The sequence below is a fragment of the Pleurodeles waltl genome, chromosome 5 (genome assembly GCF_031143425.1).
Source record: "Pleurodeles waltl isolate 20211129_DDA chromosome 5, aPleWal1.hap1.20221129, whole genome shotgun sequence".
Classification (NCBI taxonomy): Eukaryota; Metazoa; Chordata; class Amphibia; order Caudata; family Salamandridae; genus Pleurodeles; species Pleurodeles waltl.
The window spans coordinates 1,131,574,097-1,131,600,805 of record NC_090444.1 but is presented as its reverse complement, the minus strand read 5'-3'; the positions used below and the strand labels follow the sequence as shown (position 1 = coordinate 1,131,600,805).

General features: G+C 41.7%; 1 protein-coding gene across 3 annotated transcripts in view; it reads left to right on the top strand.

The window, feature by feature from the left end:
- Positions 1-214: 214 nt before the first annotated feature.
- The window catches only part of LOC138296312 (zinc finger protein 75A-like), a 78,855-nt gene continuing 52,360 nt past the window's right edge, over positions 215-26,709 (top strand). The window contains exons 1-3 of one of the 3 annotated variants that reach the window (XM_069235338.1): positions 215-538; positions 8,161-8,287; positions 16,941-17,051. In XM_069235338.1, the coding sequence (XP_069091439.1) occupies positions 494-538; positions 8,161-8,287; positions 16,941-17,051 (283 nt within the window). In that variant the 5' untranslated portion in view covers positions 215-493. The remainder of the gene's footprint in view (positions 539-8,160; positions 8,288-16,940; positions 17,052-26,709) is intronic. The other 2 variants (XM_069235340.1, XM_069235339.1) reach the window with 2 other exon arrangements.

Genomic DNA, 26,709 nt, shown 5'->3' with positions numbered 1-26,709 from the left:
CTTCAACCGTTTCGTACAATACAAAAATGGAAGTTTCTTTATGATTTCTTTGAGCACTACTTCTGAACATCTGCCAGGAGCGACAAAGAACAGCGATACCTCTGAGCACGTACGGCCAACGTGTGTTACTTAAAATGAACGTGCGCAGAAACTTAGGGTGTCAGTGTTACACTAAGCGTCGGGCTTTGACAGCGTCTGAGCTTTGCGCATGCCCAGTACATGCAAAGTAGTCTGCCCTGTCTGGCACAATAGGTCAGACTAGGCAGTTTGCAGAGGGGAATATACTTTTATTATTATACAGAATTAAGTTGTATACCTGGGCTCATTCTTTGCTCACTGCTTGTAGTGAGGCCTAGAGTTTTGCCTACCAGGGTTATTTTTTCCCAGTTTGGTGCGCTGCTGCTTCGCAGAAACAAAAGCTGCGCGTCTCAGAGATTCTTCTTCCTCTTCAGTTGTCGGGCTACGTTGCTCGTGTATACAAAGGTTCTGTTCGATGTTCACGAAGAAAAGCGAAATGTCCAAGAACAGTTCAGAGCAGGTGAGACATATTTTTTGCAGGCCCTACGAGTTTTGCCAGTAACTGTCAATATGCCGAGAGTGTTTTCATAAGCAGAATGCAGTCCGGTCACTGTCTGCTTGTACCCTACACACACAGTCCTACACGTGTGACAAATACGTACCGCGTCTATTATTGTAATAATAAGCGGAGCAGTTGGGAGTGACGTTTTAGGGTGTAAAATACTCCATATGGAACTTGAAAATGAGCTCTCTCAGAAATGTTCAAACTGTAGACTTTCTTTTTAGCTTAAGGGTGTTCCTTTAAACTTTGTGTATCTTTTTAAGGTCCAGTGAAAAGAGTTGATCAGTGTCACAAACACTTAGGCCCAGATTTACAAGTGGTCTTCTTTGCCCTTGTGTCACACAAGGTAATGCAAAACAATGCAAGCTCTTTAGTAAGACTTAACAAGCCTCTCCAAGCCACCTTGCGTGGCTAAGTAAATCCAGAGCAACTAACACAAGGTAGCACAAATCAGCGAGGTGGGTTACTGTGCGTTGGGAAGGCGTTCCATGGGTGGAGCATGCATGTTCCCATGCAAACACCCATGGATTTTTACGCAATCCTAGATTTACTAAGGTTAGTAAACCTGAGATTGCGTTAAAATAGTATGCCTTCCCAACAAAGGCGTAATATGGAGAAATATCTTTATTCACTTGTAGTTCTTCTTTCTACGTATATGGTGCATTCTGCAAAGAGGAATTTGCCTCGAAGGATTGTTTATGTGCAAGAAAGTGCATCTTCATCCACATAAATAACCTTGCACCATAGGGCAAGGGTGCCCGCGTTGGCACTAGGCAGCACTCGGCATGCCAGAGTAAGGAAAGAGCAGGAATGCAGCATATCTTAGTAGAGATGGCACATTTCTGCTCACTTCCTGTCACACAGCACAGCAAGTTGCTGCATTGCGTCAGTTTTTGATGAATCTGCTCCAAGTACATGTAAAAGGTGCCTTCCTAAACCCACCTCTCATTGTAACTTTTACACACACTGTTTACTTACATTGATTAGTTTCCATGGCAAAGGTATCAAGCATTTTGCGCCTGTACTTTTAAAATATTTTTTCTAAATGTGTCCATTCTTTAATCACTGTCAACTTTGGCGTGTGTATGCACGTCCTATGCTCCTGATTAAGAGGCCATTCTGAGTTGTGCATTAATACCATCAAATTAATTTCACATCAGAAATTGCTAATGCTTTGGGGATGGGAATTCTGGGGACCAAAATTACTTCACCACTACGTGCTGTCATGTATGAAATGAGCAATTACCAAGGAAATAGATGTTTCCACCCTAATTTCTGCAAGTACTTCTAGGAACATATTCCTGGCAACGTTGTCCTCAGAAAACTCATTTGGTACAGTAATATCACATGAAGAAATATTGCACAACCAAGAACCCTAGTTGGGCTATTAACTCATGTTACCTCCCAAATCAAGAAATCCCACTAACTCAAAAAAGGTGATTTGGGGAATGAAAGTCCCCTACATGGTGTGTAGTCATATTCCCCTGCCCTTCGTGCCGACTGCATATATGTGGTATCGGGATTGTTGATTTCGGCCCTTGAGTCATTCTACTTTAGTGTGCACATAGAGACTTAGGCCTGTCCCTTGACATAAGTAAGGTTCTGAACATGTACTGCGACCTAAAGAGGTGCACTAAGTGTGCCCTAATTGACACTGGAATATTGTCTATGTCATGGGTTTAGCACTTGGAGCAGTGGTGAGAGATTTAGTTTTTTTTGTGAATCCATAGTTGTGACCAGATCTTATTATCAGTATCACTGGAGCAGAGGCCTACTGCCCCACTTGCGTATAATTCCACTTCTGGAGGCTTGCCCTTCACAGCATTTAACATGGTTTCCCACACCGTCCTCATCCAGCGATACACAACATCAGAATCCAAGAACAAGCTGCAATGGACCTGCTCATTCATGACTGGAAGGACCCAGTCAGTTAGCATGGGACAGTAAACCTGGGTCACCCGTAACCTCATCTGCGGATTTACCCAAGGATCCTCCCAGAGCCTGACCCTCTACAATGCATACTCGATCCCTCTAGCGAACATCATCCACTCTCACAACTGCAGCATCCTCTCCTACGTCGACGACACACAAGTCTTTCTCTCAGGGGCAAGACACCCAGTACCCTGGTCAATTTTAATGCCTGCATTACTGAAATCACCCACTGGATGAAGATCAAGTGTCTAAAACTGAATAAAGACAACAACAAAATCATGGTATTCAGGAAGAGCACTTATTTTTCTGTGGGACTCCACCTAGTGGCCAACAGAGCTAGGACTGGCACCGCCCCCACCACTTACGCAAAGAACCTCGGGATAGTCATCAATAGCAAACTCGGTTTGACTGCTTGTTAACATCGTCACTGTCTCATGCCTCCATACTTTGAAGATGCTGAGGAAGATTTTCAGATGACTTCTATTCAGCACCCGAAATACCGTCACGCCCACCCTCGTCAGAAGCACAGTGGACTAAGACAACATCCTCTATGTCAGTGTCGACAAATAATTCACCAGCAGGGTGCAGACCTTTCCGAATTCAGCAGCCAGAATCACTCTTAGCCTCCCATGCTGCTCTCACATCACACCATACACAAAGGAGATACACTGAGTCCCATACACAAACAAGCACAATTCACACTCCTCACTCACACATTCAAGGCACTACATATCACTGGCCCTGCATACTTCAACAGTTGCATCTGCTTCCGCAAACCTTCCAGACACCGCTGCTCATCCGGACTCCTACTTGCACACATGGAAGCCCAAATCCAGCAGTCAAGTCTTCTCCTAAAGCGTGAAACGATCTGCTGCTACACATAAGTGCCTCCTCCTCATTTCTTGAATTCTGCAAGGAGCTGAAGATCTGGCTTTTCGAGAAGCCCCACTATACCCTATGTTTGGCTGCACTTACACCTGCTCAGAGCCAGGATACCCTTCCAGGTAATAGTGCACTCTACAACTATGCATACCATCCAACTTTTACCGTAAACATTCCAAGTATATTTTGTGTGTTAATATGCATTGCCTTTGTGATATATGTATGATGTGTGTGAATGAGCCAGAGTAATGGAGGCCTGTGGGATACATTTTGGGTATCCATGCCCTGGCCATTGCATAAGATGATGTTGAGAGTTGCTTTCCCTTACAGGAGAAGTATATTCCTCACATTCATGAAGCTGGAGTGAGGAGACTGAATTCGGGAGTAGAGACGGGACTCCTTTAGAAATTTGATTAGGCCTTTTGGTAGTAAGGGACTACTGATTAGTGTTCCTGAACACTGCCATTGGTGGATGGTAGAAGAGAGGGGTAGGATTGCAGACTGTGTTGTGCAAAGGGAGGAAACCTTTTGGTTAGACCAGCCTTTTTGTTTTCCCCTTGGTTTACTCCTTGCAGAAACATTGCAGCTCTTTGTACCATTGTTGTGGGTGCTTCATTTTGGACTTTTCAGCTGTGAGAAGCGTCACTCTACACAAAAGCTGTGTCTGAAGAACAGCCTGGAAAGTACACTTGAAAGGAAAACCACCTCAAACCATTTGTACAGGTGCATATGGAGGATACACATCTCCTGTCTGATTTTGGTGTACAAAAGTGGGACCCTACTTCTTGTTCTTGTTTCAGGTCCTCTATGGTCAACAAAGGCTGTGCTCCACAGAGTACTGAGGGGACTGCTGTGCAACCAGGGCTGCTATGTGTCTAACAGCTAGTCTCACAGCAGTGAGGGCATATCACCAGAGTCTGGATTGCTTACTGGAAGAGCTGTGTACCTGTTCTGAAGTGCCTAAAATCCTGCCTGTCTCCTGAGAAGGGAAGGAGCCTGGCAGCCGTGCGGGAGGAATGACTTCAGGAGGAATGAGGTACAATATGTCCCAGGTAATTCGTGCACTTAGAGGAGAGGATTGAAAAGGTCAGGGCTGGAAAGGCTGTCCTGCTGGTTTACAGCATTGGCCTCCCTACAGTTTTTCATTTCAGTACTGGTACCTGGCAGTAACTGCCACCTGTGACTACAGTTGCTGAGGCCTGGTTGGGCTGTGATTCCATGTGGAAGTTAGCCTGTGTATGGCCCAATTGCCAGCTGAATATTCCTGTTGTGCATGGCGTACCTCCTTGAGCTGTGATCGGCCCATGCATGTCCACTGTTGCCAATACCTTGTGTTCGACCTAATTGCAGCTACCACTACGAACATTTTGTGATTGGTCTGTGTGTGGCTGCAGTGTCCCTTGTTGTGATCAGCTTGGTCATGGCTTCAGCTGCCTGGAGTAACTAGTCTTTGTGGGCAGTACAACTGCCTGTTGTCCCTGGCCAAGGTGATTTCCCTTCCTCCAGGGTAAAAGAATGAGAACTTAGCAAAATCCCACCCACTGAGGGTGCTAAAAGCTAGCTTCCCCTAGGCAACATCATGTTTCTTTCTCTTGCCTTAATGACTGGAACAAGAACAGAGGGAAGTGACCAATGCTGCACTCTGGTTTCTAATGTCCCTCCCTGTTAGAAATGGGGTCTCTAGTTGGCAGTCGGTTTGCACCCTGTCCAAGTAGGGACCCTCACTCTAGTCAGAATAAGGGAGATATCTGCTAAGATAACCTCTGCTCACCCCCTTGGTAGCTTGGCATGAGCAGTAAGGCTTATCTCAGAAGTAATATGTAAAGCATTTGCACATAACACACAGTAACAAGTGAAAGCACTACAAAAGTACACCACACCAGTTAAAAAAATATAGTCAATATTTATCTATATAAAACAACTTCAACTATGATAAAGATCCAACGTACAGTAATAAAAATATGATTTCTGCCAGATTTACTAAAAAATATAGTCCCATGGAGTCGATAGCTCCACTTGGAGCTATTGTGGTGTCGTGATCAACAAAACCAACAGTTCAGGGCGGCCGAAGCATCGCAGGCCAGCTCCGGTGTTGGGAAAACCCGCAAACAGCACCTTTGAAATTGCAGGGTGTCGGGAGAGCAGTGTCGCTGGCGTCGCAGTGTCAGTTCTGGAGTCGGTGCGGGAGTCGTCGGGCCTTTGAAGTCACACACATTGCAGATCGAACTCCGGGCTGATGAAGTCAGGAGTGCTGGCGTGGATGGCGTCGGGGCTGCAGTGCAAAGCAGACGATGCAACGTGTGGCGCTTACAGATCACAATACAGGCAGCAGCTCGGTGATGGCGTCCTTTGGCATCTGTGAGACCAGGGCTGCTGTGTGAAGTGGACACGTGCAATGCCACCAGGTCACGGTGCAGGCAGCATCGTCGTTGTTGCTGATGCGCTGTTGTTGGTAGGCCCAAGCCGGCGGTACGGGACAGTGCTTCGTGACCCTCAAGTGAGGTGTCCGCAGCCCACAGTGCAGGCAGGGATGCCTGGTGACAACACTGGAGTCGATGGTGCTCGCATCGGTGGACTGGGGCTAAGGGACGGCGCGGTGCTTCGTGTACCTCACGAGCGGTGTCCATAGGTCACAGTGACAGTGCAGGCAGTGACACCAGTTTCAGCAGGAGCAGCGGCATCTGGAATGCCAAGGCTGCGGTGTAAGCAATGCGATGCCGCAGTGTGGGGCCCACAGGTCAGGGTGCGAGCAGCAGCTCAATGAAGTCCGATGACGGCGTCGGTGAGACCAGGGTCGCAGTGCGAAGCTGGGCAGTGCAGCTCCATGCGATGTCGTCAGGTCACACTGGAGGCCAGCGGCATCATTGGCGGCATCGCAGTGGTGTCTCGTCTTGAGCAGCACAAAACACACAGTTCCCAGTGCTGCAGGTTGAGGAAACTGAAGTCTTTGGTGTCCCTGAGACTTCCCACATGAGGCAAGCTCTCCTCCAAGCCCTTGGAGAACTTTCTCAAGCAGGACGCACAGCAATCAATCAGTCAAACAATCAGTAATTTGTTAAGCGCGCTACTCACCCGGTAGGGTCTCAAGGCGCTTCACCCTTTGCACTCTTTTCAGGCAGGAGCAGCAACTGCAGGCCAGTCCAGCAAAGCAACACAGCAAAGGGACAGTACTCCTCCTCCAGCTCTTCTCCTGGGCAGAGGTTCCTCATGATTCCAGAAAGATTCTAAAAGTCTGTGGGTTTGGGTCCAATACGTATACCCTTTTCTGCCTTTGAAGTTGGCAAACTTCAAAGCAAAGTCTTACATGTTTGCAATATCCTTCCTTGTCCAGGTCAGGCCCCAGACACACACCAGGGGGTTGGGGACTACATTGTTTGAGGGCAGGCACAGTCCTTTCAGGTGTAAGTGACCACTCCTCCCTCCACTCTAGCTCAGATGGCTCATCAGGACATGCAGGCTACACTTCAGCTCCATTTGAGTCACTGTCTAGAGGAGAGGTGTAAACAGCCCAACTGTCAAACTGACCCAGACAGGGAATCCACAAACAAGCAGAGTCACAGAATGGTTTATGCAAGAAAATGCCTACTTTCTAAAAGTGCATTTTCAAACACACAGTTCAAAAACAACCCTCACCAAAAGAAGTATTTATAAATTGTGAGTTCAGAGACCCTGAACTCCATATTTTCCTCTGCTCTCGAAGGGAATCTGCACTTTAATAAAATTTAAAGGCTGCCCCCATGTTAACCTATGAGAGAGATAGGCCCTGCACAGTGAAACCCAAAATTGGCAGTATTTCTCTGGTAGGACATGTAAAACACACCAGTACATGTCCTACCTTTTAAATACACTGCACCCTCCCCGAGGGGGCTGCTTAGGGCTTACCTTAGGGGTGTCTTACATGTACCAAAAGGGAAGGTTTAGGCCTCGCAAGTCGGGTACACTTGCCAAGTCGAATTGGCAGTTCTACAACTGCACACACAGATACTGCAGTGGCAGGTCTAAGCTATGTTTGTAGGGCTACTAATGTGGGTAGCTCAACCAGTGCTGCAGGCCCACTAGTAGCATTTGATTTACAGGCGCTGGGCACCTCTAGTGGACTTTACTAGGGACGTACCAGTAAATCATATATGCCAATCATGGATAAACCAATCAACAGTACAATTTACATAGGGAGCATTTGCACTTTAGCACTGATCAGCAGTGGGAAAGTGCGCAGAGACAATAATGGAGCACTAAGGTTTTCCCTGTAGATGAGACTCACAGTACTTAAGTGAATCCTTTTTTAAGGCAATTAGAAAAAGGCTTCTTCATTAGATTTACCTGTACATGAACATGTATGAGAAGTAATTTTCTTGGCGTGGAGTGACCTGGATAAGATTTCCTTTCAGAAGTTCATGACCAATGTATACCCTCTACGGAAAAAGGATAAGAAGATGCGGGATTCAGTGGCAGTGGACTTGCATGCTCGTGGCCATGGCGGAGGAGAGAATTTTAACGGACCAGGCAGATAGGCAGAATTATTATAGTTACTCATATGGCGCTGAAACTATATAGGGGCAACTGAGTGATTTCCTGGCAGAGGTTATAAAACCACATTTGAAGTGGTATAGGGAACAGGAGTGGCTAAAAGTTTCTTGAAGGTTAGTAGGTTGGAGTGGTTGCAGTGAGCTTAGAGGAGATTGGGCCTACTGGACTACTGAAACATATCTCGATTAAATAATGTCTGGGAATATTTGCTTGAATTAACAATGTTTTCTTTTCTTTAGCCATCAACGTTACTGTTTGATGTCGCTGCCTGTTTCCCTGAAGCTGAGTGGAAAATGTTACAAGAATGGCAGAAGGAACTTTATAAGAATATAATGAGAGAAATTCACCATGCCTTGACCTCTCTAGGTAAATGTACACTGTCTATTCCTAATGCTGTAAAGCCTTCGAAATGGATTGCAAAGTTTGCTTTTGAGGTATTACCTTTTTGCCTCTTTTCTCCTGTAAGGAGTGAGAGCCTGAAGGCAGAAAGCAGTTTGCTGTCCATAGAATTATTGTGAGATGTGAAACTTGTAGTCGTCAACAAGAGTGGGAGTGAAAGGGTTGAGCATACGTTTGTGCGTGCCATAGTGCCCCAATTGCAGAATTCCTCAGTAACCATAACAAACATACTGCCTATATATTGAATTTACATCTTGAAATTGAACAGTCTGTGACCTACTACTTAGTCTGTGAAAACTCTCCCAATAAGGGCAGACACAAATCAGTTCATCACACTTCATTAATGGTGATTTATATTAATTTATGTTCAGAAATTGCTTTATTCGAGGGATCCCTTTGGATATTAAGGTCCATTTGGAGTCGTAGGTGTAAGTGCACTGTTGAGGGCACATATAACCTCTGTACAGTTATAGCTAAATCAGAATTTCCATAGGATGACCGTTTTTTGTTTTGCCAATAACTTGGGTGCCATTTGACAAATCTTCATGAAACGTTGTCAAGTTTTGGGTTGATCTGGCAAGCAGTGGCCGCAAAAAATTGGAACGTCCTAAAACATTGTTTTCCCATGTTAATTCCCATAGGAAATTTTGTGAAGCGATATAGAAATAATGGCTGGAGGAAATTGCACCAAATTTGGCAGAAGGTTTACTTTACTCAGCCACTTTTTTAGGGTCGAGACTGCGATAGCGTGCACTATTGCATGTGTATCGCTTGTGAGGCACTGTTGCAGTTAGAAAAGGGCTTTTAGCCTGCCTATTATTTACCATTTGTTGGCTTGTGTGGCACCCTTCTTTACAGGCCCGTAATTCGTGCACTTCAGTCCTGGCATAATTTCCAGTGCAGTCCGTGCAGCAGGGACAAAGCATTGATTGATTTAACTTAATTAGTGCCCGTCCACTGCTCCTGACATGATTGAGGTACTGTTACTACCTCTCTTCCTCTCCCACTGCCTGCTGCTCCCTTATTAGTGTTTTATTTCTTGTTTTCAAGGTACATGGGGATAGCAGAACAGAACGCTGGGGTGGTCACACCCTCGTTAGATACACTGCTCTGAAACCAGGTTGGGTGAAGTTGGAGCTAGATAAATCAAAGAAAGAAATCGATTGTGTGGCTGCAGCACATAAACCAGCTGTTGTGCTCCGTCTTAAGAATGTAAAGGTACGGACTGTCTGGTACTTGTCCATGGACATACTGTTGTAGGACCTACCATGTGGCTAAGGCCAGACCACACTGACAGCTCTAGGATAGATCATGCCCACAGGCGTGCTCTGCATATGTACAGACACGCTGGATCGAACCTCCCTTTACACGAGAGACTGTCCACCTCCTCGAGGAAATTCAAAGCTCGCCCCTTTCAAATCTTCTTAAAATCTTAAACCATATCTTTTCCCACTTAGCTTCATGCCGCTATGATGCTGTAGTTCTCATCTCTTCTGTATTTGTAAGCATTTCTTTAGTTCATATTGCAAACATATTTACAAGTCTCTCTAAGGCTAGTGGGCCCATTGTAATTGTTCTCTCGCTCTAAACAAAAAACAAAGATCGAATTGTGGGAATGCTCGAGAAAATGTCATTTGGGGGCAACTAAGTATAGGACACTGAGGCCTCTGCAAAGGGGCCTTCACATGGGCAGTCCTGCATAGCATTGTGCAAAGGGATAGTTTAGTGCAACACAGTTCACACGTTGTTAAGAACAGCACATTGTAGTGTCTAACAGGGCGATAGCCTACAGACAGCTCCTACAGCAGATCTGGGCGCTGGCTGCAGTTTTAGGAATTGACCCAGCATTCCATCCATCAGAGGTAGATAGTGTGACCATCAATAAGAAAGGCAATAGTGCCTCCTATTAAGTGGCATTTCAGTTTGCGTTGTGCGCCACTCAAGGAATCAGTATTATTGTATCCATGCTATATTATGCACAGATCTGCGCATAGCACTTCGAAACGCCCTTTGAGAATGCCTGCCGCACTGCATAGCTGGTGAGCACCTCAATAAAAAATTGACTGTTTGAACCATGAAAATTGTGACTTAATAGTTCCAGCATTACTGCAGTGAGTAATGTCACTGTTTTTACATTTCTGCCTGATTGAATCTGTGAACATCTTGAAAATATTTGCGTAGCGCTGTAAAGCACGTAGTCGGTCTGTGATTGGCACTATGACGTAAGAAGACATAAAAAAAAATATTAAAGGTTACTTATTTTGCTAGTTAGATGATGCAGAGAGAATCCACCGGTGCCTGCTTGGATGCACGCTGACAAGCCGTCTGTCAGAGTTGTGCTCTTCTGTGCGCCTGCTCCAGTGCACCCCACTGCTTCCCAGTGATGCTGGAACAACTTTCAGAGTGGGACTGATGCCATTAATGTTGCATCACTAAAGTTAAAAGGATTGTGAAAAGTCCAAGCATCACACAAAAACACAAGTAGCAAATGAACCACACCAATTTAGCAGGAGAGTAGTAAGGATGTGGTAGACTGCAGTGCATTTCTAAGCACTGATATGGCAGCGCACTGTCATCTACAGACAAAATGTTTTTCTTTGAAATGGCCACTAAAATTGCAACAACTTTCTTAAGGCATAGCTGACAGTTGTACATTATGTTAATAGCTTGTTGTTCAGGGCTTGCTGTCAATCCTTGGGAGCCGTTCGAATGTCTCTATGACCAACACTATAAAAGTGTAAAATTGCACAATTTTGCCCTTCAAGCTGCTCTTACACACGTTTTCTCATTTATACAGCTTACGCTTCATGTTGCTCGCCTTTGCGTTTTAACTGAATGGTGCACCCTTTATTATTGGTTCACTTCCTCCCCCATCCAGGTTGCTCTAACTCCATTTGCTTCCCTCACTGTAACCTCTGTTTTGCCCTCTCCACCTGCACCCTCGGTGTTGCTCCTCACCATGCATCCCTGTGTGTTTTCTGCCTACCCTTCGTTTTGCTTTCTCAACTGCGTCCCTTCCCTGCCCATGTTGTTTCCTCCCACTGACTCAACTTATTTATTTATTTATCACTGATCCAACTGGGATCAGTATAAAAAAAAAAAAAGCAAACTGCTTGTGTTATTTTGTAGGCATTCACAATCTTCGTGCGTACGCCTATCAAATAATGCAGTTGGCAGCTTAGTTTTTTCACCTTGTTTATTAGCAATGTTTCACAGCACCAGGGATGCTGTGCACAGTGACTGAAACCATTAGCAAAGCAAATTTGTCCTTAAGGTGAGACCTATTGGCTTTACCAATGCATGTTTATTATTTGGTGTAAGCCTGTTCAGCACTTTTTGAAATATATGTATATAAATTATAGTGATATATGGACAGTTGAACCCATGGGGCTCCTATGGGATTCTCACAGTACAGCAAATTAAAAAAAATACAGTATCTGTTTGACTATATAGGCTTCTCTCTCCATCTGTCATTTCAGTCCCATGGGAGCAGTACTCTCCAGTGGGACTAAGCCATCTGATTTGCTGGCAGCAATGTGAAGAAAAATGTTGCAGCAGTAATTACAAAACTAAGGGACTCTTCCCCCGTGTCCAGAAGTTAGAATTAACACGTCAGGGGGCAAGGTAGGGATACCCTGACACCCCGGCACTTTTCAGTTGGACCCAGAGAGACCTTCCGGATCAAAAAACAATGTTTTCATTTTGTGGGACCTGTGCCACCTGGAAAATACCACAGGAGCTGTGGTATGGTGAGACTGCGCAAGCATCAATAAGTGAGGCTTGCACAGCAGTACAGAAGGTGACGCGTGAGCTGCAGTACCTAAAAACTAGAAAAAAGTGTGGGATGGTGGTTCATGGAGGTTGTCTGCTTGCGCAGGGTTAGCTATCCCTGTGGTTGGGCCTGCTGCACACAGATGAAGGCCGTGTGTGGCGAGTTTTGGTCACTAGCACCGGTAGTTGGGCACAGCACTGGACCTCAGCCCTTTCCTGTTGCCAACCCCATTTTACTCATGTCCAAAGGCGTGGTGTTTGGCCTCTCACGGAGCGGTTAGGAGAATTGCACCTAACCCTATGGCTCCTGTGGCCTAAAGCCACGCTCAATGAGGGAGTTGTGTGACGATAAAAAAAAAACTCTGGAATTTCACTAAAAAATCAACAGTTAAAGAGATGTTATAGTTAGATATTCTAATAAGTTCATGCTTCACGTTAAAAAAAAAAAACAGAGCGTCACCGAAAAAAACCAAACGCTAAAGTGATATTATAGTTAGACCTGGTAATAAAAGTTTACTTTACGTTGAAAAAAACCTCAGAAATTCATTGAAACAAACAAAAGTTAAAGTGATTTTATAGTTAGGTGAAGAAATAAGATTTTAGCTTACTTCTAAAAAAAAAATCCCTGGAACGTCATTGAAGAAAACAAATGTTAATGTGACTTCATGGTAAGGTGTTGTAATAATATAAAGACAAATGGTTAGAAAACAGGTAATACTGAAATTCACCAGTTATAGTTTACAGAACTAAGTATAACTTTCACCACCACTGTGCACTGCTTATAACCTCGCATATTACATCACTCATGACATGTTAAATGACATAATTGATAACACCTCAGATGACATAAGTGATATCAATAATGACATCATCCAACATATTTGACAGTTTGTTCTAAGCTCTTCATGCTGGAAGGTATTTAGCAAGGTACACCAAGACCCAATTTTCTATAACATTTGTAGCACTAATCAGCGTACCCTTTTGCAACAAGCAAAATATTAATCATATCTGTGAAATTGCCACCAATTCATAGATATTATGCTCTTTTGGATTGGTATTGAGGTGTGTAAGAAAAGCAATGGCTCTAGACATTAATCAGATCAGCAACATATTATACCTTGAATGCCATTCAGAAACATTGTTTGGTTATTATTTACCTTAATGAGTTGTGCTTGTTAAATACCTAATTTGCCTTACAATTGCAAAAGAACAGGTTAATTTCTGTACATTAGTCAGTTTTAAGGCATGTACTACTGGGCTTTGTGGACAACCCTGTGTAGAATGTAAAACTACTCAAAACATATTGCCCAAATGAGCAGAATGGTATGCCACCATTTTAAAAATGCTTGCAATCATACTGTGACCTGAACCTTGTGTAAGTGAGTCGCCCATAGATTATGTATTCATTAAACAATTTATGATGTCTCATCATTTTCACTAAACATTTGGAAATACAGGTCTGCACTTCTAATCTCTGGTTTATATAGGCATTTTGTATAGCACTACATGACAACTCTTTAATGCCAGCATGCACACAATAATCTACAGGACAATAATGTATTGTAAGGGTACACTCTAGTTTTTACAGCATATTTCTGGTAGGAGGCCTTTGAGTTAAGGCATAACCTGTTTGAAACCACTTCTGCAAATCACACTAGTTGTGCTCCATCTCTGCCTTTCTTTGATGATGTACTTCTTGCACTTAAAAACGCACTGGTAGCTAAAGTGTGCACCATATAACCTTTACCATACTGAATGAAACTAGTCTGTTGTACTACATTGTTTCCGTTTGAAGAGCAGTAGCTTGGCTGATGTCATTAGTGACGTGATCAGTGTTGTAATTTGGGATGTCATCAGTGTTATCATTTTACATGTTATGAGTGAGATGGATGTTACCTTTTTTTACTGCTACCCACCCACTTAACAACAAATGCCTCTATAGACGTTAAAGAGATCACCCCCTTTTGAACTTTGAGCACCCTCCAAAAAACAAAGTTTTTACTCTATTCACCTTAGTAGGATCACCCCCTCTTCAAAACTTCACATGGCCTGCAATTGTAAGAGAAGAATTTGACAGGTATGCATTTGCCACTGATAATACACTTTCTGCCAGGCCCCATGGTCGACCCTCCATAATTTGCTAAAATACACTACAAGCATTCCTGAGAAGAGCACAGTGACATAAAAGCTTAGAGCCATGCTTACAACCCTAGTATGCTAAACCACCTCTAGATGGGCCATCCCTGCATTCTACATTTTTATACAGTTTGTAGTGCCTCAAGTCTTCAGTGAGATTCTGGAAATAAACATTTACATCTCATTAATGCCTTCTTTACATAGAAATTGTCTGTAGTACTCTATTACAACTATTTAAAATGGGCAAGCACCTGGACATCCACTGGTGGATAATCTATTGTCAAGAGAAGCTTTGGCTTTTTCTCAGGTTTTTTTGCATCAGGCTTTGTCTTTAAGTCACGACTTACTTAACACGGAGTACTATTCTACTTTAATTTGAGGTGTCATCAATGATATCATTTGAGAAGCCATCAGTGATGTCATTTAACATGTCATGAGAGATCATATGTGAGGTTATAAGCAAAGGTATAGTCAGTTTGTTAATACATAACTGGTGAATTTCAGGTTTTATTTTTTTGTTTTTAACTGTTAGTTCTTATCTCCTTTCAACACCTAAGTATAACATCACTTTTCCTTTGTTTTTTTCTAGTGAATTTCTTCATGTTTTTATCATTCTAGGTTGAGCATACACACAACCCCTCAACACCCTGTGCCCAGGTCTCCCGGGAAGCACATCTGTATGCTTTAAATTATTTAGTAAAGTATGCAAAAAAGTGATGTATGAAGTGCTTGAATAAATCCCAGACAATGGTAATTACTCAGGCTGCATTCCTGTCCATCGTTATTTTGCACCCCATGCCACCTCAGTTTGGACCATACTATATGCAAATCAATCTTGACCCTTCTCCAGTGGGAACAGTCTTACTGAACTGACATGCCAGTTACTCCCTGAACTGGAACACAACCAACCTTGGACCAGTTTTGCCCTAGTTAGGGCTCATAAGCCAGGTGTAGCTTGATTCCAGGGAGACAGTGTGCAAGGGACCCACATCAAGGCATCCCCATCCCACTTTGGGTGATACACTAAAGTATACAAAAGTGATGGGTGACACACTAAAGTATACAAAAAAGTGATGACTGGAATGGTTGAATTAATCTCAGCCACTGGCAGGTACTCAGGCATCAATTTAGTCCATCATTATTTTGCACACCATGCCACCTCAGTTTAGCCCTACCTTATGCAAAGCAGTCTCGACCCTGTTCAGATGGGAAATGTCAAACTCCAACTACCAGGCCAGCCCCCCCCCCCAACCAGAACACAAGCAGGCTTTGAGCGGTTTCACCCCATTTAGCGCTTATCAGCCAAGTATATCTTGGCTCCAGTGACACAGTATGCAGGGACCCATTTCTGGGCATATATGTCCCACTTCGGGCAACACACTGAAGTAGACTATAAAAGTGACGGAACGTTTGAATTAATCTCAGCCACTGGTAATTACTTGGGCCTCATTCCAGTCCATTGTTGTTTTGCACACCATGCCACCGCAGTTAAGATCCAGCCATATGCAAATCAGTCTTGACCCTGCAGTTGTGGAACAGTCCAGCCCAAACTGCCAGGCTAGATCCTCCCTGAACCACAACACTAGTAATCTGGTACTGTTTCACCCTAGTTAGGGCTCATCAACCAGGCATACCTTGGTTCCAGTAACACAGTGTGCAATGGACCCATGCTGGGTATATCCGTACCACTTAGCGTGACACACCAAAGTATATAAAAAAGTATGGATGGAAAGCTTGAATTATTCTCGCCCACTGGTAAGTACTTGGGCCACATTCCAGTCCATTGTTATTTCGCACACTATGCCACCTCAGTTTGGACCCAGCAATATGCAAATCAGTCTTAACAGTGCTCCAATGGGAACATTCCAGCCCAAACTGCCAGGCCAGAAAACAAACTGAACTCAACTGAAAAGCCCCAATTAGGGTACACCTGTCTTGGTTTTTGCTTGCGTTCTAGTTTAGGGAGGACTTTGCCTGGCAGTTCAGATTAGACTGTTCCTGTTGAAGCAGGGTTAAAACTGATTTGCTAATGGCTGGGTCCAAACTGAGGTGGTATGGTGGGTGAAAAACAATGGACTGGAGTGCGGCACAAGCGATTGCCAGTGGCTGAGATTAATTCAAGCATTCCATCCATTACCTTGTTGTAGTTACCCCCTTAGTGTGAAAAGTATATCTAGACGTGGGTCCCATGCTCACTATGCCACTGAAAACAAGCTGCAATAGACTGAATGGCCCCAGTGAGGGTCAAACCATTCATGGGTTGCTTGTGTTCTGGTTCAGAGAGGGCCTGGCAGTTTGGGCTGGACTATTCCCATTGGAGCAGGCTGTAGACTGATTTGTATATGGTTGGGCCCAAACTGAAGTGCATAATGGGTGAAAAACAATGGGCTGGAGTAAGGTTCCCAGTGACTGCCAGTGACTGGGATTTATTAAAGCACTTCATCCATCACCTGATAGTTTTTGCAGTTCAATTATTTACTGACATCCCTGCCTCACTGTCTACACAGCATTTTCCCTGTTGGTCTCTATTTCATTATGCATGCTTATTTTCTCATGCTTATTCTCACCTTCTTAATGTGTTGCTTAGCCTATGTTTTTGCACAAGTGCATGAATTATTTTCAAGAACTTTTTCAGCATAATGTTGGAATAATTCCTCATAAACTGCAGGACGATTGTAGGCCAATAGTATTTTCTGAATCCTTTTATTAACAGGTCCTCTTATACTCACAACCGTCTTTTCGTTAAGAGCTAAAGAAAATGAAGGCTTGTGCCCCATGAGTAGCGAAGACTCACAGAGAAGGCACAACGTCAACTGTTCTCCAAGTGAGTGACAACTCCTAAATTGGTAATAATTGTAACCTGATAGTAAGTTTTTGAAATGTTTTCCTCAAAGCTACTTTTTCAGCAAAAAGACACATACAGGTCCATAGAACCTAATTAGAAAGCACACCAAACTCCATGCATCTTTTGTCTAATCTCAAAACAGTCATGGAGAAGAATGCTGGGGATAGGCCTCGCTCGCCTGCCTCCAACTTTTGACAATCTAAGGTCTGTAGTCTTTATTAGTCCATGTAAATAAATTAAGAAGTGGGAAATATGTGTGTTGTAGTTGTGTTTCATTCATAAAATACAAAGAGAAGTTCTTCTTCAGTATTGTATAGAATTAAGTTGTTCTTTCCATGGGCTACACATGGCTAACTGTGTTTCAAGAGAACACAATAAATAGCATGAGGAATGTCATTTGTAAATACTAGTTCTTTAGTGTGTACTTGGAAATATATTTCCCTCTCGTACACAAGCCAGTATATCATGTCATACAACATATATTACATGTTCAGATTTTCATATGTATTTTTCATTACATAAATCACTTAGCAGAGGGACATGCCACAGAGCTAATTCATGCAATACCTTTTCCAAATCAGTACCCTGATACATGAATACATTGGATCTACAACTGGTACAAAAAGTGTTTTCTTGTAACACATTGACACAATAACTTAATTTACTAACTACATTTATTCTCAGTAATTTAATTCTTGTATGCAAGTGCTTACGTGCTTATACAGCATTACCGATGGGGCAGTGGCCTATTTGAGGTTATGATTGAGCTGATTAGCTCAGAGAAAAAGTCACTTTTTATTGCCCACAGCTTTATATTCCTTAGGTAAAACTGTATAGACATTAGAAAAAAATGTGTACATGCTTGTAAGTAGAATCCTTTAAAGAGTTGTTCAGATGGGTAAAGCGAGATCGAACCCTACAGTGTGCATTTTCCATTTATATACTCATAGGGATCTTGCCTTATTGCTATAGTGAAAACTGCGAAAAGAATGGCTCCATATTTCCGTAAAAAAACAAACTAGTCTTTATGGAATTGCCTATACTTAAGTTGATGTAAATCTCTTTAGTAGTTTTTGAGTGAACTAAAAAAAACAAATGTAAATGTATTTTTCAAATTGGGGTCATAAACTAGATTACAAACAAGAATTTGAATCTGAGCTTGAAATTTGATTGGCTGAGAACTGATGGTTGTAACTCTGAAAACCATTTCCCAGTTTTCAGAATGCAAACTAATATTTAAATCCTATTGCAATAAAACTTTATCTGGAACAATATAGGGGCAAGGTGGATGCACTCCTCCCTGCAACAGGCTTGCACCAATTCTCATTTTAACAGAAATAATGAATACATGTGGCCCAAGTCTGTAACCTTAGTCATAGGTGCACAACTCATAATTACAAAACACATTTGAATGTTCCTGCCATACTCTATATGGCATAAACATCCCTTCCATGTACCCAAGACTCTAACCTAACACTTCACTGGTGCAAGAGTCTGTTATGCCCAGGGCTGGCCCCATCATTTTCCATCCTGAGTTCAGTTGAATCTGGTACAGTAAGATACTGCATGCTGCCATAGAAAATAAGAAAAAATGACTACTTGCAAGATGTCCATATAATAAAGCTACTTAAAAACTAAATATGTCTACCTACATGTGATCTTGAAAAATTGGATGCAAAGTTATCAATGGGGATTTAAAAAAAAATACATTAAAAAGTCTGACACCAGTTCTTCAGGCAAGGATTATGGTAGAAGAAGTTTTTTTGCATTATTATCACTTACTCAGTAGTGGTTAGTTTTCGTTAATACTTAAAAAGTTCAGAAATCTCCTTGCACAATGTTTTGTAATCATCACCATTCAGCATAGTATTTTTTCACAAAGGGCTGGCATCTCTTTAGCATGTTGCCTTATAAGTACCTGTGGTCATATACCTTGTGGAACTTGGTGCCAAGTTGTATGTAGATCCACTAGTTGCCTTTCTATTACCCAGAGGGCAACACTGAAGCGCACCATAAATTTTGTACAGATAATTATTAATTTAAAGATTTGTAAGTCATGAAGTCTCACGGCATGCGTCACCAGTGAGTGAGATAACTGAATGGTTGTGCCACTGCTGCTGTGAGCATGCCATAACAATGTGTAGAGAGAACCTACACTCTTTAATAAAACAACAGCATAAGGCCCATAATGTTAAGGGACAGCGTGCTTTAAACAAAGATACAAATACATATACATTGCACCACCAGTGCAAGAAGACAAAAAACAAAACATTCTGAAAACACGAGCTGAGGCAATAAAAAAAGATAGTGCGCTACAACTAGTATAAATGTCTAGAAGGGAGTGAAACTTTAAATGCCAACATCTGTGTGTTTAGAAACCGAAAATATTGTCTTTAGAAACAAACATACCATCATTTGACAATCAAACACATTCTGAAAAGACAAGCTAATGCAATCAAATTCTGTGTGTTTCTAAACTAGAAATGCCAGAATACGTGTGCAAATGCCATGTGTGTTTAGAAACAGGAAGTACCATCATCTGAGCATATTTTTTTGGAAAACCAAACAAAAGAACATTCTCGAAACACGAGCCAAGGCAATGTAAAACAAACAAATTATGCGATGCAAACAAAAGTTAAAATGCCCACATCTGAGCACGAATGCCGTGTGTGTTTAGAAACAAACATACTGTCATCTGATTGTGTTTTTTTAGTAAAGATAAACAAAAAAGTCTGAAATCACAAGCCGAGGCAATCAAATGCCGTGGGTGTGTTTTTACACTAAAAATGCTGTGTGTGTTTAGAAACACGGCCCAAAATAATCAAGCACTACGTGTATTTCTAAACTAGGAATGCCAGTGTCTGTGTGTGAATGCCATTTGTGTTTAAAAACAGAAAGTACTGACATCTGAATACATTTTATATAGGAAATTAAACAAAAGAACATTCTCAAAACACTAGCCGAGGGAATAGAAAAAAAAAAAAAGGTCCCCGTAAACAAAACGTAAAATGACAACATCTGTGTGTGAATGCCATGTTTGTATGTAGAAACGGATATGCCGTCATCGGATCTGGTTGTTTTAGGAAATACAAACAAAAAACATTCTGGAAACACAAGCCAAGGCAATCAAATGATGTGTGTTGCTAAACTAAAAATGCCCTATCTCAGCGTGAATGCCATGTGTGTTTACAAACAAAGTACTGTCACCTGAGCGCATTTTTTTTATAGAAAGCTAAACAAAAGAATATTCTCAAATCATGCGCCAAGGGAACAGAAAAAAATTGTGTGCCACTAGAAAGATAAATACAGAGAACAGAACGATGACATGTATTAGGGCCAGCCACCATGGGAGGGGGAAAAAAACACCACAAGGCAGGACAAATAAAACAGATTCACCAAAGAAAAGCACACATTTACGAAGGCCACTAAAAGGAACAATGAAAAGCAATGGGCGTGCTCCAAGCCAGCAAAAGTAAGTACATCATGTCTCGAACAGACAGCGCATAGGCTGCCTAGGCAAGACCTACTAATACCAATCTCCATAATTGAGTAGTCTGTCACACTCCAGGGCCTCAATGCAGCTGCACCTGCTGCATTAATTATTGCTGCATCCCTGAGTACCAGCCTGTCTCTGCCTCCCTCAGTCCCTTTCCCACCATACCTGGCTATCACTCCAATCTCGAAACAGGCTTCCTTTACCTTTCACAAAAAAATGAGCTCCCACGTGTTGCCCCTCCTCTTTGCAGCAATGGTGCCTTTGGCCTTAACACTAAAATAGAAAATCAGTCCTTATGTCTCTTTTGTAAAGTAACACCCTCATAATTGTGATGCAGTGGGCCTCTTACACCCATTGGCCAGTGCCATTAAACCTAATTCACAAATGATAGCTAGTGCCTTGCAAAGCGGCAGTCTCCTCTGCCATTTGTTAAAAACAAAGACCCACTCTTGCCTCATCCTCCTCTCTGCCATCTCTTTGAGGCCTAATTAAGGTGTTTCCTCTGCTTCATTTTCCCCTCGACCACTGGTTGAGGCCAAAACTACACTGGCTCACCAAGGGTGCACTAAGCCCTAATGCACGCAAGGAAGGATAGTTAAAGAGGCACAAATAAAAGAGCTACAATTGAGGTTTAATTGGCCATTGAGACCTAGGCAGAGAAAACAGCAAAGCAGGCTGCCTTTGTGGCTTTTTTACATGGGTTCTCCTATGCTATAAAGCAAAGCGAGGCAGAGAGCTAAAGACATACCTTCTCACTAGGCTGCCTGCTGCCTAAAAGAAATGTAAATGTGTGCAGTTGGTTAATCATCAAATACAAAGGCTACTTGAGAGCCAGTAAAAACTTTAATCAGTGGATCCACTTGAAATTTTATGGTGATGAAGATCTATTATTTTTGAGTTGTAATGTAAGGGTGCAATCAGCTGAGTTGTGGAAAGCATGCTTTTAATGGATATTTATAAAAATGTTTGTATCATGTACACTCTGATTACCTATTACTAAAATATATACTTTTAAAGCACTTGTTTCTTAAACACTAAAACATTTTGCACAGCCTTTCTTCTACTGGGTGTAATACAAATTTAAAATATTGGCTTAGAAATTCACAGTGGCTTCTGCTTCCAGCATGGACCTCCCAGCATTATAAAAACACAGTTCACTGTTCACCATGGTGCCAATCATATGCAGGTGTGTGATTTTCTGATCTCACTATTCTCACTAATGTCTTCAGTGATCACATTAGCAAATTGAGGTTACATAATATAAAAAAAAATGAATTTTTCACTGATTAGTCTGACTTGCATTTGCACCATTTAAAGTTTGTGCATTTTTATACGCAGTTCCCCCCTGCATATACAGCCACGTACCCCCATGAGCATACCACACAGTTTGAGGACCTCTCCTCTACTGCATAAAAAGGGATAATTTCAAATGTTTGTCTTCGTAGCAAAAGCTATACTGACCGCAGTCTTTCCCTGTACTCAGATTTTGTTAGGTCCTCCCTCTGGTCTATTCTGGAAAGATCACAGTCACTTTTCATAAGTATTGGCCAACAGGAGATCTTTCCCAGTTAGCTCCTCAAAATAATAAAATACAGCTCTAAGAATTTCATGGTTGTTTTCCCCAGTCTCAATATCAGTGCTCTCTCATCCAAAGTAACTTTCCTCGTCCCATCACAATTGGTTAACCAGGTAGGTTGTGTTGCCGTCCTTCACCATATGCCTGCGTGCCTTAATTCCTGTCACTGCTACACCTCTAAGCTGCCCACCATTCCTCAATTACTTGCCTTAAGTCACAATTTCCCACATCAGCCATGCCTGAGGCTGACCCTGCGCCTCTCTCCTGCAGGACACTGGCCTGGCGCATTTGGGCCATCACTGACAGTGGCTTTTCCTCCCCATCTTGGCTTTCATACTCCACTCTTGATTGCTCAACCTTCAGACCTTTCCCATCGCTTCACCCTTTCTCAGGACATCCCTTTCTTCCAGTCCATCTCCCGTTTATTCTCTCCACTTTCTCTTGTCATTGCCGGCCAAAGTTTGTCCTCTTTCTCTCTCTTCTAGCTCGCTCCTCCCCTCCTCTTCATAACTTCATAACATTTTTTTTCTCCATAAAAGGTATCTATACCAGATTTGTGTCATTTTCCCCACATGTATATTCCAACGGTACCCAGAGTTTGCAGATACACCTAGAGGAAACCGAGAAAAAAAGACAGTATTTTGGGTGTGTTTTTGTTGTTAGAAAATGAAGTAAAAAGTGTGGTGGGCGAAAGCGTATGACTTTTTGAAAGATGGCATCAACAGCATATTTGCTGTGCTGAGATCACTCAGCTATTTGAAACAAGCAGAGTTGTAAAAAATATTTTGTTACTAAAGTTTTTGCATTTTACTAAACAATAGTTTTTCCTATTTTATGTTTTTTAGAAACGTTTTGCAGCTTATGGTAGAAACAGGTGCCTGACTTGCGTGAATACCACAGTGTTGGACTCTAATCTAATCATTTTCCACACATTTTGTGAGGGAAAGTTCCAGAACCTGCGGAGAACAAAAAACTTGCAGTAAACACCGTCCCCACACTTCACTTGATTAAAAATGGTACCTGACTTGTGAGGCTGAACCTATTGCCCACGACAGGACTGAATGAATGAAAACTCTGACCATATAATATTAATATAAAATATGCTAAGTTGCTGGTTTGGTCTGTTTGTGTCTCAGGTAATTGGCCGAGCCACACAATTGGGGTACTGTTTTTATCAGGAGAAATATGGGAATGGGTAGGAATTTTGATTCTGGAACTTTCCCTCACATTTGTGGCAAAGATTTATATTTGCTGGGCTTTCTGGGTGAGGAACATAGTAGTATCCATGCAGGTCACACAACACTGGATTTGCCTGTGTCTTTAGTTTTCAGAAATGCTTGGGTTCCCTTTTTGCCAGCTGACTCAGAGCCTGAACAGTATGTTCATTTAGTATGTGTAAGAGTAAGAGAAAATTGGGATACACCTTTCTCTGCCAGCCCATCTATCAAAACTATGCCCAAAATAATATTAATTTTCTATTGCTGGCCATGGAAGTGGGGATGCTCTGGGCTAAAAAATGCAGAAATATTTTTGGGTCTTTGGGAGCGTGGACTTGACGTAATGTTAGAAAGAGCTGACTCCCACCCAGCCTCATTGGGGAAGGCAGATTAGAGGTAACTCCATCCCGTCTGCCCTGAGACAAGCTTAAAGATTGTTAGTTGGGCATGGCCTGTTGCCACGTGGGCTGCCTCCAAATTTTTTTTTATTTAAAATGTATTGCTGGTGGTTTAGCAGAATTTCTGCCCAACTCCAACCCCATCAAACGGCAAATTGAGAGAAGAAAATCTTTTGGAACTGTTACTGAATGGGGATACAGCCCAATGTCTGGGTGGGCTGCCCCAACGGGTGGGCTGCCCCAACCCATTCTTTCTTTTTTTTTTATTATCCCTGGTGCTAGTGAGCTTTCTTAATGCAGTGGATAATAACGTTCGTCCACTGCATTAAAGCTATTAAGATTTTTATTGTTAGAGAAATTTTGTTCCTTTTATAGGAGCAGAGGCTTTTCAAACACCAAAACAACACAGCAGGATCAACTTATTTTCATTTTCTGATTGGCTATTCTGTTGTTATCCCTCTTTGGGGTGACATCTCACAGCTAGTCCAATTTACAATGACCCCCAAAAAACAAAAGAACCTGAGATATACACACAGTTCAGGATAAAGAGATTGTTCCTCATTCTGCTTTGCTCCTTCTATCAGTACCTTACCTATATCTTTATGAAATGTTAATGAGATAGGGACCTACATGATGCTTACATTTTAATAACAAGCTCCTTCATGCTCTACAGACTTTTAAAATGTGGCAGTTAAGTTTAGCAAATCACACATTTACATCAATAGGCAGATGTGTTTGTCACCGAAGACCACTAGCTGATGCATCATAGCACATGAAACTCAGCAACAAGATAGAAAATCCAATTTTAGAAGCAGGAGCCTAAGGGCTAGATACACAGAGAATTTTTGAGACCCCAAATCGCCCGATTCGCAGAATGGCACCATTTGTGACAGCAGTAATGCTTTTGAGGATGTAGAAAGCGCAAATTGCGATTCGGTAACTTGTTACCAAATTACAAATTGAGTTTTGCGATTCATATTTGGAAGGGGCATGTTGAGGCCTGTCCTTCCAAATACCGAATTGAAATGGTAGGTACAAATGTTCTGTGACTGAAATACGGTCGCAAAACATTCACAATTTACCGCCATTTGAAAATGGTAGACCCCCTTTGCAAATGGGAGGGGGTCCTTTAGGGACCCCTTTCCCTTAAAGAATGGTTGAAAACTCTTTTTCATGAGACCACTGCCTGTCCCTAAAAAATAAAGTTTAATTTTTTTTGCAAATAAATCATGTTTTCCTTTAAGGAAAATAGGAAGCATTAAAAAAAAGAAAAGATTGCTTTATTTAAAAGTGCTCAGAGACATGGTCATTTGCTGACCGCAGCAGGCCACCTTCCTGGTGATGGCAATGAATTGTAGTAGGTCACAAATTGCGACGTACCTCATTAATATTCATGAGGTACATCTATTTGAGACCCACTATGAATCGCTAATGAAAAGCAAAAGAGTTATGTACATTGGGAATAGTGATTTCCTAATTGCGATTCACAAAAAATGGCAATTAGGAAATTTATATTTCTATATTCGTACAGCTAGCCCTAAAAGAAGAAGCTCATAAACGTCTCTAACAAAAGCTTTTACTTTCTGTAATGGCCACCCACTCCTCCACGAAACTAAACTCTTAAAACCTAGTTCACAAAGGTGGACATAGACATGTTTGTTTACTCATGTTTATTATTTAGTTCTAAAACTAGATGAACTCTCCATTTGCTGATAACCATTTCCCAGTGTAGAATTACACCCAGGTGTACTTTTGCACGTTGCCAGCTTCTTACAATCAGGGGTGAAACCTCCTACAAAAAAGATGTGAGTAGAAAGATACTTCTGATACCTTTACACTTTTTGGTGGAGATCCTGCCACTGTGTCAGAGGTTTCCCGATGGGAAAATATACGGAAAAATGTGTATTCTTTAGATAAAATGAAGAATACTTTGATGTATATTGGAATTGTAAGTTAATTAAAAAAAAATTATTAACCTACAACTATTAAAATATTACAGCAAATTAAACCATCAAGTTTAATGAGTGTTAAATTATAAATTAATTTAAGTATATTAATTTAACTTATACATTTTTTTAAACAATAGTTTAAAGAATTACCGACACTAAAATGCTTATTAGTATGTTATATGTAGCAAATATTGCTAAACAGTGTTTATATAATTTAAATAATTTTTCATTTTCTAATAAAAGTTTAACCTACTTAAGTTTACTATTACATTTTAAAATAATAAATACTTTAAGTAATGTTTTATTGCTTATATATATATTATATATATATTTATATATATATAAAAAATGTAAATGTCAAACCAATTTCATTTAATATTAATTCTCCTTGGAGCTATTTTATTTCCATGCCGCCATTCTTTTTTATGGGAGTGCTTTGCAGTATCAGTGGTTGGCCATGTGTGGTACCTGCTTTACTCTAAGCCTGATCTGGAGTACATTTGGAGTACATGTTGTATGTTAGAAGTGTAGTTTGTGAATAGCAATGGTCTTATTTTTTTGTGGTGGTTTTTTTGTGGGGTTATGTATCAGCATGTCTCTCTGAAAACAGAGCTTTAAATTTCCCGAAACACCTCTGATTTAGTAGTGGATATTCTCCATTTTCGCACCACTTTTCTGGTCCCTCCTACATTAACCGCTAAAGCACATATCTATATTCGTGGAGATCTCCGTGCAGAAAAGGTAGCAAAGGCTGAGGTAGAGTTCTTCAGTCATAAGTAAATTATATTTTATATTGTGTGATTAGTACTGCTGTAGGGATAATTTAGGTGTTAACAAATGCAGTTTGTGAACTGAGCCCTTAGACTCTAAGCTGGCTTAATAATGACCAGGCCTGTTGGGTGGTGGATGTAATGATCATGTCTCCAGGGCTCTATGTACATTTTAGAAAAAAGAAAGTAAAAGCCAATAGAGATCTTTTATACATTATTTGAAGATGTTTT